The 18540-nt window shown below is 39.7% G+C and overlaps 1 protein-coding gene and 1 long non-coding RNA gene across 2 annotated transcripts; one reads left to right on the top strand and one right to left on the bottom strand.

Annotated features, from left to right (window-relative positions):
- Window positions 1-4087: 4087 nt before the first annotated feature.
- Window positions 4088-5711, bottom strand: gsx1 (GS homeobox 1). Its single transcript, XM_047606181.1, has 2 exons — window positions 5025-5711; window positions 4088-4923 (listed from the first exon to the last, which is right to left on the bottom strand). The coding sequence occupies exons 1-2, from the start codon at window positions 5401-5403 to the stop codon at window positions 4571-4573; spliced, it is 732 nt and encodes a 243-aa protein (XP_047462137.1). The 5' UTR covers window positions 5404-5711; the 3' UTR covers window positions 4088-4570.
- On the top strand, window positions 5238-15299 carry LOC125020720. The gene is made up of 2 exons (XR_007114249.1): window positions 5238-5330; window positions 14643-15299. It is a non-coding gene; the product is annotated as an uncharacterized LOC125020720 (long non-coding RNA).
- Window positions 15300-18540: the final 3241 nt, after the last annotated feature.

The following is an 18540-nucleotide window of genomic DNA, read 5'->3' as shown; positions in this document are numbered from 1 at the left end:
CAAGCTGTGGCTGTAGGCTACACCTCCATGTTAACAAACAACTCTTTTCTTTGCCACTAGATGGCGCCCCTGCTCCACTGTGCACATCCGAGGAAGCCACTTCCTGCGGAACAAACAAGGCATGCCTTCTGGAAACAGTGAAAGTCTGTACTTCAGGTACGCTAAATTCTCCCACTTCTTCACTACAGACACAACTTGTGCACCAGTAGTGTCCTCTCTCTGTCTGCACACAAACAAACGCCGTGTTTCTGGGAGTCATCTTCAAAAACGCTGCATGCGCGTTTCGTGCGTCCACTGGCTTCATGTGAGAACGCACACTGGCGTTCATTTTAAATACATACTTTAGACTGCGTATTCCAATATTATAAAACCAGAATGAAATCCAGGCACCCCGACAGCACACAGAGATGCATCTGTATACATTATTTTATGTTATATTCCCTACACCAGAAACATCAATTAAATTGCGTTTCTTTTAAAATAACCACTAGTCGACATATACCTTTAAACTACTTGCTACAGAGTCATTTATCTGGGCATTAAATAAAAGTCTCATTTTCTTCCTGCATGCTACATCACAGTACTCCCAGCTTTCTCTCTCAGTCCAATATTCACGAACTGGCTGCAGGTGATCCAGCCAGACATTGACGGCCAGTTCCACTGTAGTTTTATCCAAACATCGCATCGAATAGTTCGACCCAAATCGTATTCAGAGGCATCCAGTCACTTCGCGCCAGTGCTGGCGCTTGCTGGGGTATCTTCCATGTCTGCGCAGTTCATTATTTCTCGACCTTTGACACCTCTTGTGTATGGGCCGAGAATTAAAAAGGCGCATTCTCAGCTCACTGAAAAAGGCACGCAGGGCACGGTGCGCGCCTTGAATATTCAATTAGCGAGTGGGACTGAGAAGACGTTGAAGCTGCGTGCCAGTCCTTCATCTTACATTGCTGATTAGCTGTTAAACTGATTATATACAGCTGAATGGGTTTAAATGTTGCAGCTGAAAAAAGCCGGAGTTCAAGGCAGCGACGAGCGGTTTCCTTCCTCACCACTTCAGCTGGCTGAACACTTTGTCACAAACAACAGCTCTATAATGAGACATGTTGCCGTTGCTGTTTTGTTTTTGTTTTTTTAACTTGAGACATTCGCGAAAAATCTGTGACCACTTTCAACCCATCATTGCAGATTGGGTAGTTAAGATGCAGCTGTTCTAAAATACAAAAGAATGAACCTACGACATTTGCCTTACTGCAAAATTATAACTTTTGTCATTTTAGAACTACATGTATATTCATGGATTGCTTCCTTTTCTGCATATTAGATTTATTTGTAAAACAACAACAACAACAACAACAACAAAAAAAAAAAAAAAAACAACACGCCAAATCAAAACGCCACACGTCCCAGGCTAATGAAATGTAAAGATAAAAGTGCAATTAAACAATTAAATCCTGGTTTAAAAATATCATGTTGGAAATAGAATTTCCTTTTCCAGCAATAACTCAGTACTACACGTTTACTGTTGAGGTTGGACGTCCGAAGAAGCTCGCATTTGTCCTTTCAAACTGAGTAAACAAACATCTTTAAAGTACATTAAAGTGTTTAAAAATTTACAACCCGTTTTGTTAAACCTGGTAGATTACCTCCTTGAGATTTACTACACACTTTTATTAGGCTGGAGAAGTTTTAAGTCGTTGAATGTGCAGTGCCACAGCAAGCCACGCGGGTCCAAAGAACTCTCATTGAGAAGCCACGTGTCCGTTTCCAAAGCCTCTCCAACTTAACCACCTCCTTTGTACGACTAACCCACATCGGCAGCGTCCCTCCACATAAAGGGATTTGCAATTTCAAGATATTTCAGCTTAAATGTTTTTGACAGTTCCCTCGCTTTTACCTCGGCTTGGTTATTTTAACTGTGCCAAATGGGTCACCTTGGGTTGCTGTCTGCGCGCAAAGGGCTTTTGCGCGCATTCAGTCTGAATTTTTTCCAACTTTCCTTGACGGGGAAACCAGCTGCTGGTCGTGAAAAGACGGCTTATTAATTGTCCTTTGTCATGCAGAATTGCTTGATTTCTAAAGAAACGTACAAAGGCTCTTTTTCAGGATTCAAGTATTTTGTTTCGTGCGTATTTTCAAACCATCGAATCAGCTGCAGCGCCGCGCCGTCTACCAGACTCTCAGGTACTGACTGCCTGCTCCCTTTGTCCCCTTTTAATGCTGTTGTAAATCGTGCAGACTGATTTGTTACAAGCTGTTCTTTTAATCTGATAGATAAGAGACATGTCAAAGAAAAGCCGTAAATAAAAAATTAGCCGGAATAAAGACAAGGGCGAGTCTGCTAGATGGGCGCCTGTTGACTCAAGCGGCTCTCCAGCGTCAGGGGAGCCCTCTCCTCAGCTCCGTCAAGGTTACCTCCACAATTCCCTTTTCTTCTTTTTAAAAAGACACCGTAGTCTTTTTTGCTTCAATGAATTGATCGGCACAAAATTAAGAATAAATAAATTGAGCATTTGGAGCACCGAGCGTATAAGCTCCCCCAGGGCGCATACCCCCGGGCTATTGAATGGATAAAGGGCGCTTTGCAGAGGACGTTGTAAGCAAAATGGGGCTCTATGGTGCAATTAACAAAATAGTCTAATCCCATATCTTAACAAATGCAAATATTAGAGTTTTGTTAAAATGGTTAAGTGAACAATTAAATGAAAGTTTACAAGTGAAACTTCACAGCCAAATAAGGCACACTGATGCAGATAATGTGCTGTACACAATTTAAGAACAGTTTTTACTCTCTTTAAAAAAAGTCTGATACGATAAGTAAAAGTTAAAAGTAAGTTAAAGCCTATTCAACATAATAAATATAATTTTGACAGCCAAAGCGTGAGTCAGAGAGCAGCTGTAGCGGTGCGTAAAATGGGCGAACAAAACTACACGCCAAACTCCCGGTCTGGTCTTTTTATAGATGTTATATCAGTATATATATATTTATGATTTTACAACAGTAATAATAAAAGCTACACATACACTATTTTGTACCCATTTTAACCAGAAAATAATTTGAGTTTCTAGTGTGATGTCTTTGATGTTGCTGCGTATTTTTAGACTCGATCTATATATATTTTTGTGTTTTAAATGATTTACACCAAAAATCGAATTGCGTGATAATTCATAATTCAGATTTTCTCTTTATTTAAAGAATACTGTTGTCTGCGTTTAAAGAGATTTGCATGAGGACTGGATCACACCTGCAGCTCATAAAACCGACAATAAACTTGACCCTAAAGCTGCTTTAACCAAAAGAACAATATGGGCCACGGTCTTTTACTCTTTTATTTTCATGTTAGATCAATATCTTAAGATATGCGCCCTCCTGATGCACCATTATACACCCTCAGTGATTATTAACTCAGTCACACGAGAAAGATCATTTCAGCTGCAGGATGAAACTTGAAAAGAACACTAAAGAGCCAGGCAGTGATATCTGGGTTCAATGTCCCCCGGGGAAAGCACAAGAGGACCCTCTTACTAATGTCTTTATCACTTCTGAGCAATAAAGATTATTAGGTATTAGTATTTGATTTACACACTCAGTTCCTAATGTGCTACGCAGATACACAAAATACCAGTTTGTCTGCAGGATTCAGGAGAGTCAGTTAATTCCAGGAAAAAAATATAACACACAGTTACAATTACAGTTACAATTTATATTTTCTCTGGAGAAGATGAACCTTGTTTTCCATCCTTCAAATCTTCCAGAAGACTCATTATATTCTGTACACATAAGCTGTGGGTTTATGAAAGAGATGTTAAACTGTGTATTGTTTTAATTTAAGTCTTTAAGTCTTATATCTGATGTGCATAAATGCGCGCATCCGCGCGTTTCCGAGTATGTGCCACCAATTTGAAAATACTGTGATTTATGTTTAGCTGCTATATTTACCAAAGTATATCTAACAGAATTTGGAATTGACTCATTCGTTTCACCATTTTTTTAATTTAATGTCTAATCTAATAACAACCTGGTTTAATGTGCGCCACTGTGCGCATTCAGTGGTGCGTAAAAACAAAATATTTAGCCCACACGACAACGTAGTCTACCGCTCAGAAATATTTTTATTTAAGTGTCAACATTTTTAAATAAATAAATATTTTTTTTTCAATTACACTGAAGATATATTTTCAGAGGGGTCTCCGTGATGTGGCAAACTTTCCATATTTTTTCACTGTTCCATCCACATAGAATGAATCTAACCAGTATTTACCAAGTTAAAAATACTGCGTTAAAGTAATAAACAACGCTGATGTTTTGGGGGTTATCTTTACAAATATCCCTACCATACTCATCGGATTGGCAACAACAACGGGCTGTTTTCAGAAAAAAATACATACAAAACGTACAACATGTATACAGCTATACAATAATTCAGGGCAGTCCCCTGATTAAATATTCTCTGTCTATGTACAGACGACCGAACACAAGTGGAACAGTCTTTCTTTTTTCTTTTTCTTTTTTTTTGGCTATATTCAAAAACATCAGGAGTAAAATCTTTCAGAAGGGAGTCAAGGGGAGAGTTCAGGGGGAGACGGACAGGTCCACGTCCTCCTTTTCTGACGAGGAGGGCGATATTGGCATGTCATCGTCCTCTTCCTCCGAGCATCTCGCGGTTGACAGGGAGGAACATTTGCAGTTATGTGATCCAGTCCTTTGGCCGCTGCTCTTTCCCTCCTTTTTGTGCTTCACCCTGCGGTTCTGAAACCAGATTTTCACCTGTTTCTCAGACAAGTTCAGGTACGTGGCGATCTCTATGCGCCTCAGTCTGGAGAGGTACATGTTGGAGGTGAACTCCCGCTCCAGTTCCAAAAGTTGTGTGCTGGTGAAGGCGGTGCGCATGCGCTTGCTGCTCTGAAGTTTGCCGTTGCTGTTTTCTGTTAAAATACGACAAATTGTCAGACACGTGGATATTGTAGAAACATGTAAAATATGGTTTTGATTCACTTGATCAAGGGATAAATCAGGCTCTACTCACCGATGGAGATGCAGTGGAACTGTCGCGGGTCTGGGACCGAATACGCAGCTTGGTATATCCCCGGTGCGTGGCTGATGTTGATGCTGTTGGAAGAAGAGTGTTGCCTGGACAGAGCCGAGTGGCAGTATTGTGAGCTGAAGGAAGGAAAGGACGCTTTGAGGAGCGGCAGCGTTGGTGGAGACGGATGGAGCTGGGAGGCGGCCATGCACAGCGGACAGAAGCACAGCAGCCCGGCTTTCCTTGAGTGGCAGGAGCCCGGCAGCCCGTGCGGGTGGTGCGGCGAGTGCACGGAGTACGGGAATAAAGGTGGGTTGTTCTCGTTTCCCTTGTCGTTGGCCTCCCTTAAAATCAATGAATCCACGAGAAAAGACCTCGGCATGTTTGCAAACTTGTTGCACAGCTTGGATAAAGTTTAAGCCGGTGCTTGGTTGGTTGCGTCAGTGTGTTCTCCTCAGGACGATGGACAGCGAAGTGGTGCTGAAGGCGCACAACCTCTCCTTAAATAGCCGTCGTGGACTCGGTTCGGCCATGTGACGGTTACGCTGTAAGCGGCCAAGAGCTCTCAATAGGGTTTTGTGCCTTTCTCTCGGCATTCCCACTGCACGCTTCCCCATTATTTCACTTGTTAACTAAATGAACTGCATAATGTAGTCTATTCTTGTCAGCCCCACCCACGCCGCAAGAGGCGGCACTGCCCATTCTCCCTTTTATCATCAGACTCATTTTATCATAGAGAAGAGCTTAAATTTGCGAGAGAAAAACGTTCCTGTCACATTTGGAAAGCCAGTTTGTATTCAAGTTTTGTCGTCGTCATTACGCAGTCTGTGTACGTATAAGTTACAGCCTGGGTCTTGTTAGTATATTCAAGGCTAGGAGTAGAAACGTTTCTATACAATTACATTTTAATCACAGCAAGTACACTGCAGAGTCATTTTCCATCACTTGTTTGAAAATGATAAGTTCATTGTGTCTGTGTTTGGAGTGATCCCGAGAAGCCAGTAGAATTTACTGTTGCATAGTTTTAATTAACACCCGCAAACAATAGCAATTCATATATTATTTTGAAATGTGTGCTGCAGTTAATTATTTCCGTGCATCCTGTCTGGTCTTAGGTATCCGCGTGGCAACTTTAACGACAGTGCTGAGCACAAACATAAACGCAACAGCTGAATGTAAAGTTTATGCATGTCCATTTTAGGGTTAATGTGTCATTTCTGGGCACAAAAAGGGACAAGTCATTGCCTGGAGGCAGTGCTGTTAAAGAGCAGTGATTAATTCCTTTGCTCGGGCCCCTGCCGAGTCGGGGGAAAGAATATGTAAAAATAACCAGGTTTTCACTCTGCGGCCCTTATTGAATGTCATTGTGGAGGGGTTTCAATGAGAGAGAAAGAGAGTCGAATTAAAGTGTGTGACAGCGGCGGATAGACGCAACAAAGGCGACTCTGTCATAGAGGAGCCCAGTGCGCTGCGCGTAAAGCCCCCGCCTCGCACTCTGATTGAATTAAGTAATAGGAAAACATTTTCTTTCACTTTAAGGCTTTCTGGACAAGACCATCAAAGGGACCGGAGCCGTAATATGTGAGTAAATAGTGAAATGCCACTTCTCTTCTGCTTTTTCCTACTTTCTTAATCACACAAACAGACACACATACAAAAAACTGAGGATGAATCTTGCATAACGCATCAGGGCGTCCACGCAAAGCTCTCCATGCGCTTTTAGTTCTCACATTGCTTATTTGTTTTTGACAGGTAAAAGAAGAAACTACCATTGTGGCATTATTTTCATGTCTCCTACTTGAAGCATCATTTACCGCAAATTGTCACATCCAGCAAGTGAGCCCTTCAGCTCCAAAATGACGGTGTGATGCTATCCGTTCCCTCCTCATAAAAGAGGCCTAATGTGCTCAGCTTCACAGCGCTAATCTTTCCACAAAACAGACCTGTAATTAGGTTGCGCCATTAAACAAGGTACAAATTAGGAGCGGTTAAACCCTTTAACGAGATCTAGTCATTAGGACAAAAACCTGTTATATTCGTCAGAGCAATTTCATTTTTTTTTTTTTTTATTGGTCTATCCTTTCATTTCTTGCCAGGAATTAGCCATTAACTACTATGCGAATCTTGCCACAATCTCTGAAGCCTGTAAATACAAATCAGTCGTTTTTATTCCGGTTCTTAATAAGTTAATAACGTGTTTTCAACAGTGCTATTATTCTCACGAACAGCCTGTCAGCCTTATCTGAAATAGATAAAATATGTTCCCTTTTTTTCAATCCAAGCCTAAACGATTTTTTCTTTCTCCAGCCACAGATAGCCCTTTTGCGCTGGCAGCTTGATGTATTGCTCAACATAAAGATGTTATCAAAGGCCCTAATTTTCAAATTATGTACAGCAGTTATCCCGTGGATAGGAATAGAGGTTTCATGGGTCGTCACGCAGGGTGGCTCATCCCTAATTTGCAATCCCAACTGGAGACTGACAAATAGTTTTGACCTCCCTCTGGAGGCGCGGGCCAGAAGTGCAAAGAATCTCATTCTCCATAATCACTTGTTACTGAGATAAATAATCGAGCAAAATGGCCCACTCACATTATAACCACTCTTTTTTTTTTTTTTTGCGCATGCTAAAAAAAAATATACATCTGCAGCCACTTATGATAAGCTTCATGCATCATCCATATTTTGTCACCAACCACAGAGACAGACTAATTCAGCACAGCTTCATGTGTTTAGTAAAGCTGTGGGTTGGTAAAGCTTCTTAACATTAATGTTTGATAGGGGGGAGGCAATTCCCCTGAAATAGTAAATTATTTATAAGATATTAAGGTGGAACAATTGCTATCACTCAAATTCATCCCTGATCGTAACACTGACCAGAGCCTGCTGTGCCGTTGGAGAAGCACATTTTCAGGGGCTTTTATGCAATTATACCCAAAGATCTCGTGCCCAATGACATAAAGAGAGCAGTCTGTTTATGGAGATGTAGTCAATATCTCCTTTTCTTTTTGGCATGAATAATTCATAGTTTAAGACACTATCCCCCCTCACTTAATATGTACACACACTTAAACACCCACACATCTCTAATACAAATGATGGTTTTAGCTGACAGTGTAACAGGATTTAAGGTCCCAGAGGGGTTTGGCCCAGCCGTGGATGGGCGCTGTGACTGTCGACGTGACACAGAGGGCCGGCTGCCCCTCCTAATCTCCCCCTGAGGCAACATTACAGACTGCAGATCCCACTGCACCTCTATGGACACACAAAGGCCTGATTATCATTCATATGCTCACCAGAAGTACCAGTCCAATAGATAACAGATGACAGATAAGTACCAGCTGAATGGTGCAATATGTTTAGGCTGCTGGAGTCTATAGGGACTAATGAATCCTTAAGAGAGAGCGAGACGGACAAAGAGATGCTGTCAGTTGAAGTACTATGATGTGACAGATATAGGGGCCCTACAGGTGAATTTGGACTTGTGTGAACCAAAGGAGCTCGCTGCATTTTTGTGGCAAGTAGAAGAAATTGAACAACCAATCTTGGACACTTTCGTGTTTTTTATCAAGATGAATGATGGCTGACACAAAAAGTGGAAACATTTAAAATGATTATTCTGATCTGAGGAGACGTGTAAGAGGCCATCTGAAGATGATAATTATGTACAAGTGCAGCTTAACTCTGTAGTCTGACCTCACAATTAAACTGATCAAATGACATTTTTACTTTACCTGAAGTTGCGAGAAACGCATGACTTCCACTAAAGCTTTATTAAATGGTCATTTTCTCAGTACACAACAACTGTTTTATTTTTCACTTTTGCCCAAATTATCTGTTGAATTTTTACTTAAAGTTGACAATTTAAGCACAGAACAATTCCACCTCCATGAATGGTTTTTCATCGCAATTTGACTGTCACAACAAGAGCTACAGGAGGGCAAACAAGACAGAGCAGCAACATTTAAAACACTACATTAGAGGATCTCTTATTACTGGCTGCACTGCAGTAAATTAGGCTCACATGTAATTTTGACTTTTTTTGACATGCAATTCAGAAGAGAACAGAATCACAACTCTATTCAAAAGGATTTGAAACTACTTGATTTGTTGTTTTTGTTTGTATTTTTTCCATTATTCTATTTTGCACATGCAAGAGAAATGGTCAGTGACATTTCTTGCACATCATTGCGTTCTGGATGCTGCCAGTGTTAATATGATTTCTTGTGAGAAATTTTTATTTTCCAGAAATTGTAGGGATTAAATAAATACAATTTGTCATGATGTCAGAAATTTTATAAAGGAATATTAACGTTTACACGTCTGAATAATATTGCAGGCAGCAGCAGAAGTTTCCGTCAGTCCTGTTCAGGAATGATGATAATGAAGCTGAAGCCGGCAGCATGTCATTGCAGAGTGGTGAAAAGGAGAACAGGGCTGCGTTATCTGTGTTGGACGAGTGAAGTCATTATGAGTGAAGTCCTCAAGGCCTCATAAAGCTTCACCATAATATCAACAACTTTCCTCATTTTTTTTTTTTTTTTTTTAAATATTTGATCAGACAAATTTAAAAAATAAGTAAATAAAAGCCATGAGAATATCAATAATTTTTTATGTTATGATAAAAAATGTCAAATATACAACAACTCTGAGTTCCTTCCTTCACATCATTTTTTGGTTGTTTTTTTAATGCTATTTATATTAACAGTGCCAAAAGGCTAATGCTGCAAATAATTCCTTTTTAATAAAACAAACCTTCCCAGTACTATGGGATTAAAATCAATTTTAGCTTAATAAGCCTTGCACTGAAAACGAGGAGATGCACATAAGAACATCTCTGTGTCATTTCAGTATGGTAAATGGTAAATAACGCATCAATGTCTGAGCTGCTGCAGCTCATTGAGGTGAATCGTTCCAGCAAATTCCACCATGAAGGTCAGCTGGAGACATGACAGAGACCGATACTGTGACCATTTAAGTATCAGTAAAACTGTGTAAAATGTGTACTGTGTGTTACAATCAATTCATTCAAATATGCACTGCTGCTTTTGTGCAAGCAAAAACAATATGGGTAAAACAACATGCAGACAGCATGAAAACAATCTGCATTAGGGAACTGTTTCTATATCAGACAGGAATTCAGGGATAGCCGTTGTGCTGATTTGACTGACCTTCAAAATAGTTTGACTCATTCAGATGATTTTCATTTTTGATTATTATTACACTGCATCCCCTGATGGTAAGTCCGGTTGCTGAATTTATTCCTTAGTCCGCTGTGTAGAACCTCTCTGATGTTTGTGAGTCCAGGTCAAGTGCTGTTGCTAGGTGCGTCTCACAGCTATGTCTGCCTCTACATAGCACCGACAGACTCAGTGCGGCTGTCAGCGACTCACTGCAGTTAATGGATAACTGTTAATCAAGCAAAAACAGTTACACAGTTACACAGAAAGAACACTCATTCAGCGATGCTGAAAATGAACAGAGCAGGAGGGATGTTTTCATTTTCATAAGGGCCAAGCTTGTTTGATGCTGCATGTTATTCCCGCTCTGAGTGGAAGTTTGAGAGTCTAGTTTGCAGCATTTCTTGTGCAGAATAATCCATTTTATTTACAGGGCACTTTCAAACCTGGATTGTTTAGGTTCAAAGGTTATGCACACTGATTCTGTGCATGAATGCGTAGATCAAGTGAACACGCCTTTAGTGTCAGCATTAGAGTTTAGTCAGTGTTTAGTGTTAACTGTAATTCATTTTGCACATTCTAGCAACAGAGCTCTCATTTAGTTTCTGAGTTACTCTCATTTTAAATTAATGGCTGAAATGTTAATACTGTTGATATTACAACAGTAATATATATATAATAAGTATCTAAATGTGATGATGTGTTGTGAAGTAAAATGGTCAAGGGTATTTTTCTCTGACTTGTACTAACCGTTTCCTCCACATGAACAGAAAAAAAAGCATTTATTTTATATTGGATTCTCCATCATTTGAAGTTTCATCCTCCCCGCACGCTTTCACGAATGAAAAATAATCAGAAACAGTGTTATGCTCAGAAATATTATTAGAGAGGTCTAAATATCTTTGGATGATTTCAAATTCCCTTTTGATGTAAATCCATTGGTTCTGCTATAGATATGTCTCAAACTTCCCCTTTGACCCTATTCATATAAAGGCCTTGAAATGCTCTTCAAAAGGGTTTGTTACCCTGTGGAGGTCAGTAGGCTATTACGTATGGCTGACTCACATTTTTCCAAATCAGCAGACTTTTGGCCTAGAAATAACAGGTCAAACCAATGAATTTAATGAACTCTGCCAGACACAATGAATGCCTCTTGCCATTTGAACCCCACGAAAGGGATATGGGCAGGTCAGCAAGCCCATTCAAGGGGTTTGTACACAAATGTGACAGAATGCAGTTGCTTCAGTGTCTGCACTGACAAGTTGTTCAAAGTGCTGGGGATGTCAGAGATAGTGCCTTCGTCCACGCTGCCTCCTTTGTTCCCCATTTTGTGTCTGTTGCGCTTTCACGATTCCCACAAGTACAAAAGCGAAAGAATGCAAAGCGTCTTTTGCGATGTTGTGTTTGCCTCATTTCTCTTGGGCCAGTGTTATGCTGTAGGCTAACATGTAGGAGACTTTATTGTCGAGAAAACAAAGCCGAATTACGGTGCAGAACAACTTCTGATGGCTACTTGCTACTCCTCCCTCCTTTTCACCACTTTGCTTCTCTGATCCTCCCCTCTTTCCCTCCCCTTGTGCACTTTTTCTCTCCCCAAGTTCTCATTTCGGACGATCTGACATTTCCAATGCACTTGTGCGACAGATCAAATCAAAGCAAAGAGATTTCAGTTTTGTGCTTTAACTTTTGCAAAGGTATGTGTAATTGTGCAGTTTCCTTGATGCAGCTGCTGAGTTGCAGTTGAGAAAAAAACATCTTGAAGCATATGGTATTTGTATGTTCACTTAATTGAATCAATTGGAGGCCAATGGGAAATCACAGAGGGGGGTAAGCGTTAGGGAGGAGGGAGGTCAGAGAGTTAGAGCAGGAGGAAGGGGGAGATAAACACCCCCTAAAAACTACTCATGTAGCCATTACTTACTCATTTTCAGCTCAGCAGTTCATGATTACCCCATCTCAGTGTGTTCCTCCAAAGAACAGGATGAGGATGAGCTTTAGCAGCAGCAGTTTAAGGCCTCAAAGGAAGCAAAGAGTAAAAGCACCGTGATTCCTTGAAGTTTATGGTTTTCTCATTAATGACCTCCTGCTGTTTGGCCCATTTCCTCTCCATTCAGCTCACATTAGCCTCCTTTCAGGAGTCACTATTGTTTTGGAATTGTTTTCTTTTTCTTTTTCTTTTTTTTAAGGATACAAAGGTTTGACTATCAACACTAACTGTGGCGTTTTGAATGGTGAAATTATTAAATAAAAAAAGGATAAATAAAGGAGTTGTGCCCGCATTGTATCACGTCGTAAGATACATTTCATCAAGAGTAAAATAATTTCTTTTTAAGGAACGATGCATTTTCCATGCATATTTCCATGTATTTTCTACACTTTGGGAAGAGTTGAGTGTGTTTCCTGGGTGAGAGCAACACTTTCAAGGCAATGAATGAGAAATTAAAGGGCATTTGCATGAGTAAGAGCAGACCCCCTCTATGATTTTCATAACTCAATATCCCCTTTTCTTCTCAAATTTCTATTGCAGGCATTGTGATTTGGAGTCAGCTTTTGTTTGATTTTTCCCCCCAACTTTGTTGCATTTTACTTCTCCCCCCTCTTCCTAATGACCTCTGCGACAGCTTTTTACTCTGTCCCACACTCAGCTTTTGACAAAATGTGGAATATATGGCACAGGCTCAACTTTCTCTCAAGAGTTATGACGTAAGCAGTGTGAAAAAGAGGTTTAGGCTAATTCAGTGTCTATATATGTCCATATATGTGTGAGTCAGTGTGATGACGGGTCACTGCCCATCTCACAGGGTCCCCCAGTTTTCTGCAGATGCGCTCTATTGAGGAGGCGACACGCGGCGGGACACTGCTGGGAGGTAGTTACTATTTCTCTATTACCATAGAAACTAACACACTGGCTTTCAGCTGGTTCAGGCCAGGGGTCCACTGACACCAACTTTCACACAAGTCCTGACAAAACCCCAAATGAATCTCATCACTTGAATAATACCCATTTGTACGCAGTTCACTGACAAAATGAGCAGCCGGCAAAATGCTATTATGGCACAGAAAAATAAAAGAGGCCTCCTTTATTTGAATGAAGCTAGGAAAACACTCAGACACTGATGTGGATTGAAGCAATTAAATCTATTTAGGTTGACATATTACAATTGAATACAGAAGTTATCAGAAGATTGAGGTAATATTATTTTATCTTATCTTGTCCAGCAATCAATTTTCTAAATGGGGAGCACTCAAGCAAAACCACAACATGTACTTGTCCACTTTACATCATGTGAAACTAGTTTATTTGCCATCTTTCCAACAGGAAAGAACATTGTCACTGTCATATTTGTATGATACATATGAAGCTATAGGAAGTAGTCAGTTGTTTTAGCATAAAAACTGAAAAGAGGAGAAACTGCCAGCCACTGCTGGTAATAAAACACAATACCAACACATGGAAATCTCACTAACAAAGACGTCTTATTACTTGGGAGATTTCTGAGGTTTCCAGTATTATGCACTATCCAGTTAATATCAGTTATCATGCTGGTGGGTCAAAGGTATTCCTTAAATTCCATTGGGCAGTGATGGTGATGATTCGTCCTTTCTTAGACTTTGCCCTAAACATTCTTTCAACAGATGGATGGTATGCTTTGGATGTTCGATCCAGGCTTAACACTGGAATTCTTCCCTTGCCTTTCTCCACACAAAGCCTCTCTCATCTGAAAATAAAACACGCCTTAAAGGCTTCCCTTTTTCTGTTTATGTTCTTGTGTAGATGTAATCCTAGTCTAGTCTTTGAGCTTGTGAATAGTTTTCACCATGTCACTCTCCTTCTGTATTAATTATGTAAGGGAACCATGCTGCTCTTCCTCACCTGTTCTTCATGATGTAACTGACAGTTTTGCTGAATAGCTGTTTGTTGTGCGTCTTCATGTTCGTTCTGTCCACAGGCCGTTAGTCTTTTTAATTTTTTTAAGTTAAACCCACCTGTGGGAGATGGAAGACTTGAGATTATTTTATTTGTTCAGCTGAACAGTGGCCCTCTTTGCAATGTATGACCTTAAACTGTTGATTTGAACAAACAAGTTCCAATATAGTTTAAAAACAGTCACTTGTGTGAGCGCCTTGGACTGAGCAACCCAGAAAACTCTTCTTTCTCTGTCAATGTAGCAAGGAGGAATTTGCAGCTGACTAATATTGCCATCAACAGTATTTGGATATCCACATATTAAATTGTAATGCATAGTGTAGGCTGTGGTCTAATTTCCTTAATGTATTGCTATTTGCTTTCTACAGTTGCATAACTGCATGAGGTGAATATCGGAAAATATGCATTTTCCTTTATTAATGTACGATGTATACGTTACATGGTATGGATAATAATTGGGCATTGTGAAAGGTACAAGGTCAGAGTTCACAATTGATCCTCTCACCCCTGGCAGGTGCAGCTCACAGGAGTGAGAGGAGGCGGCCCCTCATCTCTCCCACCTCTTCACGCTGCTCAGCGAGAGAAAGGGAGGAGTGTAAATGAGTGCACTCCAAAAAGCCATCACCTGCTCCCTCCACCCTAAAATCCCCACTAGCTTTACCAGACAGAGATATTCTACAACCCCAGCTCAAATTTCTCCAACTCTGATTAATGAGAGAGACGGACAGACAGAAAGAGGGAGGGAAAGAGTGGAGCAGTTAAATATTTCAACAATTACCATGCTGTGATTTTGTTTTTTCATCTGTTTTGTGGTGTTGAGTATGGACACATTCATCTGGAGCAAAATGTACATTTGTCATGCCTATAGAGGAAACTGAATTGGACTGGATGAGGCATTGAGTTTGTGCGCACAGAGAGCCCAAGGGTGAGGTTGTGTATTGATGGGTGCCCCTCCCAGCTTCTCCCAGATTCCCCCTCTATTGTGACTTTGAGTGAATGTATCCTCTTGCTAAGGGCACTGGAATGTGTCTTCTCAACTCATGTGATGGATGGGGCCTTGTTTTGCACTCCTCCGCCCCTCCCTCCGAATCCCTCTTTCTCTCTCTCAGCCTTTGACTCTTTCATTGCATCCTTTTATTCAGCACCAATAAAAGTCAGTGATTCTTCATCAGCTGTTGTGCAGATCTGAGGGCCTCTGTTATTTTTCATCAGGAGTGTGTCACACATCACCATTCAGCCCCTCCACACACAAATTCAGACGTTGGCACAGAGGCAGAAGCAGGTGGAGATACACCATCAATGAATTAGTCAAATGAGACATTGGGCATATCCTTTAAATTTAATTTAAATACTGGCTTAATGTTGTTTAGTGGGTCTCTACTGCCATTTATGCACATGGGTGATATACTGTTTTAGCTCCAACACATTGGTAGTAAGAAGGATGTTAAAAAAAAACAATGAATTAAGAATGAAAAATAGACTCTTACTTAAAAAAATACAGATAGATAGACAGATAGATAGACAGATAGATAGACAGATAGATAGATAGATAGATAGATAGATAGATAGATAGATAGATAGATAGATAGATAGATAGATAGATAGATATTTACAATGCATTCATTGATATTTACAATACAAGTGCAAGTAAAAAAAAAAAAAATAGATTTAAATAGTATTTTTCTACCTTAGTGTACACAAATTGCTTTACCATGTTCCCCATTCACACACGCACTTACACATCAACACCAATGGCAGTAGTGCCATCAGGACTAACAGGTTCAATGCCTTGCCCAGAGGCACTTTGGCAAGATCCAGTCTCATAACAAGTGTCAGTCAGTATAGTTATTGTGCACTGGCATTGTATTCATGAATTAAAAGCAAGACTTAAAGAAGAACAGATATAAAGCAGTATTTTGATGAAGATGTTAGAGTGGGAACTGGAAAAATTAGAGAGCATGCACAAAAAGACATTGAATCAAGGAACAAAAATGGAAATTAACAAAAAGAAAAATGAACTGAACAAAATTTACTCTAATGACTTAAAAAGTTACCTTTTTAAAACAAAAGTATTATGAAACGGGGGGAAATCTGCTAAACTAGTCTACAAATTGAAAAAGCAACAGGCAGAGAATACTATTTATAAAATTAGGGATCCTTTAACAGATTCTGTACATTACAAAGTAAAAGATATCCAACAAACCTTTGAAACAAATTTATATAGCCAACCCAAAACAATTGAGGAAATTACAGACTTTTTCTTTGACAACATAAAATTTCCTAAGGTGAGTGAGGAACAGAATCAATTTCTAATTAGTGAATTTACAGATGAAGAAATTGAAAAAGCAATAGCATATTCAAAGGTTAATGAAGTACCAGGACCCGATGGTTTTCCAGGAGAGTGGTACAAGGAGAAAGATCAATTTAGCCCTATAATGAAAACCACGTACAATCATGTGCTTAAAACCGGTATTAGTCCTCTGTCTTGGAAAGAAGCAGTTATCTCTCTGATACCAAAAGAGGGTAAAGACAAGCTAGATTGTGGAAATTACTGGCCAATAAGTGTCCTGAACCAAGACTATAAGACCTTTACCTACATTCTGGCAAAAAGAATTGAAGAAGACAAGACAGTATTCACAGAACACAACATGTAATTGAACACATAAACAAAAACAAACTTGAGGCAGTAATGCTAACCTTGACGCAGAGGAGGCATTCGATCGCGTTAATTGGCAGTTCTTATATCGATTATTAAATACATTTAGATTTCATCAGGTATTGATTAACACTATTAAAGCAATATATAATAAACCAAAAGCCAGAATAAAAATAAATGGAGCAGTATCAAACTCAATTGACCTGGAAAGAGGAACTAGATAGGGCTGCCCATTGAGGCCTTTGTTGTTTGCACTATTTATTGAATCATTAAACCAGGGGATCACTCCGAATAACAATATTACTGGTATAAAATTATTGGAACAAGAACTCAAGATTTCTTTATTTGCAGATGATGTTCTGATCACTTTATCAAATCCTGAAAATTCCATTCTGCAATGCCTATCATTTTTAGATTCCTTTGGCTCAGTCTCGGGTTATAAATTAAACATTCAATATATATATATATATATATATGTATATATAAGGTTGGGACTTTCATTTTCCTCATTTAAATAATTAAATAATAATAAAAAAAATCAGAATTGATAGAATCTCCAGAATCCAGACTCCAGAATCTGATGATGATTAGAATAGATGTCTAGAGTCTTCTGTTGTCTTGTTGTGTGTTTGGTGTCATCATGCAGAGATCTAAAAGCTACATAAAGCCTTCAGAGAGTCTGGAAAGTCATTTAGAAAGTCTAAAAGTCTAGATCTAAACGTAGTATAGATCTTAAAATACTAGTTTATCCAAGATTGGCTGTCTCAGCAAATTTAGCTTAAGAACAAACTGACAAAAATAAAATAAAAATAAATTGCCACTAACATAGCTCTTGTACATGTTGAACAGCATACTGGCACAGACTGGGTCTTTCTGAATTATGTGCTCTCAACAAATGCATCAAACATAAGATTAAACAGTCACAGTAATCGTAGACATGTTACAAACCAAACACAGCTGTTGTGAGACAATCTTCGCATTGTAAAATATGTTTGGGAAATGTTCTAGTTTGAGGTTGCTTTACTGCTTCAGACTGGGAGGCTTGTAGTCAGTGATTCAATTATGAATTCTGCACCATATGCAAGAGTGCTTGAGGACGATGTGAGACTGTGAGACAGTCTGAAAGTTGAACCGGAAGTGGTTCCTTTCAACAGCATAATGATCCTATAAGCACACAAGAAAATCCGCCAAGGAATGGCTCAGACTGAAGCAGTGGAGGGTTATGGAATGGTGCGGTCAAAGCCCAGATTTGAATACCATTAAAATGTTTCAGGGGGATTTGAAAAGGGGAGGAAAGGAAGGAATTTTGCATGATAGAGTGGTCAGAAAGGAGTTATTTCTGGTACGAATGGCAGCTTCTGGGGCCAAGGGTGTACTTACGTTTTAGTTGAATAAATGACTGAAAATACAAATTTTCTGTTCCAAGCATGTTCATTCATCTGAAGAAGGACCTGCTGGTCCAAAACATCATGACAATAAAAGTCTAAATGGGAGGTTCTGCAGGTGTGCTGATCTTTTCTATAGTTTTCCATTATGCCCCAAGCATATCACAACCATTTACATGTCCAAGTATGTCATACATGACACCATATCCCATAGCACACACTTAGTTCACTTCACATTGCAGTATGTGCACTGTGTAGCAGGAGTTTAAGGAGTAGACTAATTTGGTTTAATCGTTTTTGCATGGGGGTATTTGTAGTCCAATCCAGGGCAGATTCACCAAGCACATTGTGAAAGACACCTGCAATAAATA

Source organism: Mugil cephalus, chromosome 15 (assembly GCF_022458985.1).
Source record: "Mugil cephalus isolate CIBA_MC_2020 chromosome 15, CIBA_Mcephalus_1.1, whole genome shotgun sequence".
Lineage (NCBI taxonomy): Eukaryota > Metazoa > Chordata > Actinopteri > Mugiliformes > Mugilidae > Mugil > Mugil cephalus.
This window is presented reverse-complemented; position numbering and strand designations above follow the sequence as displayed.

What these genes read in the sequence shown, in the direction of transcription:
- gsx1 (XM_047606181.1), bottom strand. Translation starts at nt 5,403, where the DNA reads ATGCCGAGGTCTTTTCTCGTGGATTCATTGATTTTAAGGGAGGCCAAC. An exon ending in GTTCCACTGCATCTCCATCG is followed by an intron (nt 4,924 to 5,024) that starts GTGAGTAGAGCC and finishes GTATTTTAACAG; the next exon opens with AAAACAGCAACGGCAAACTT.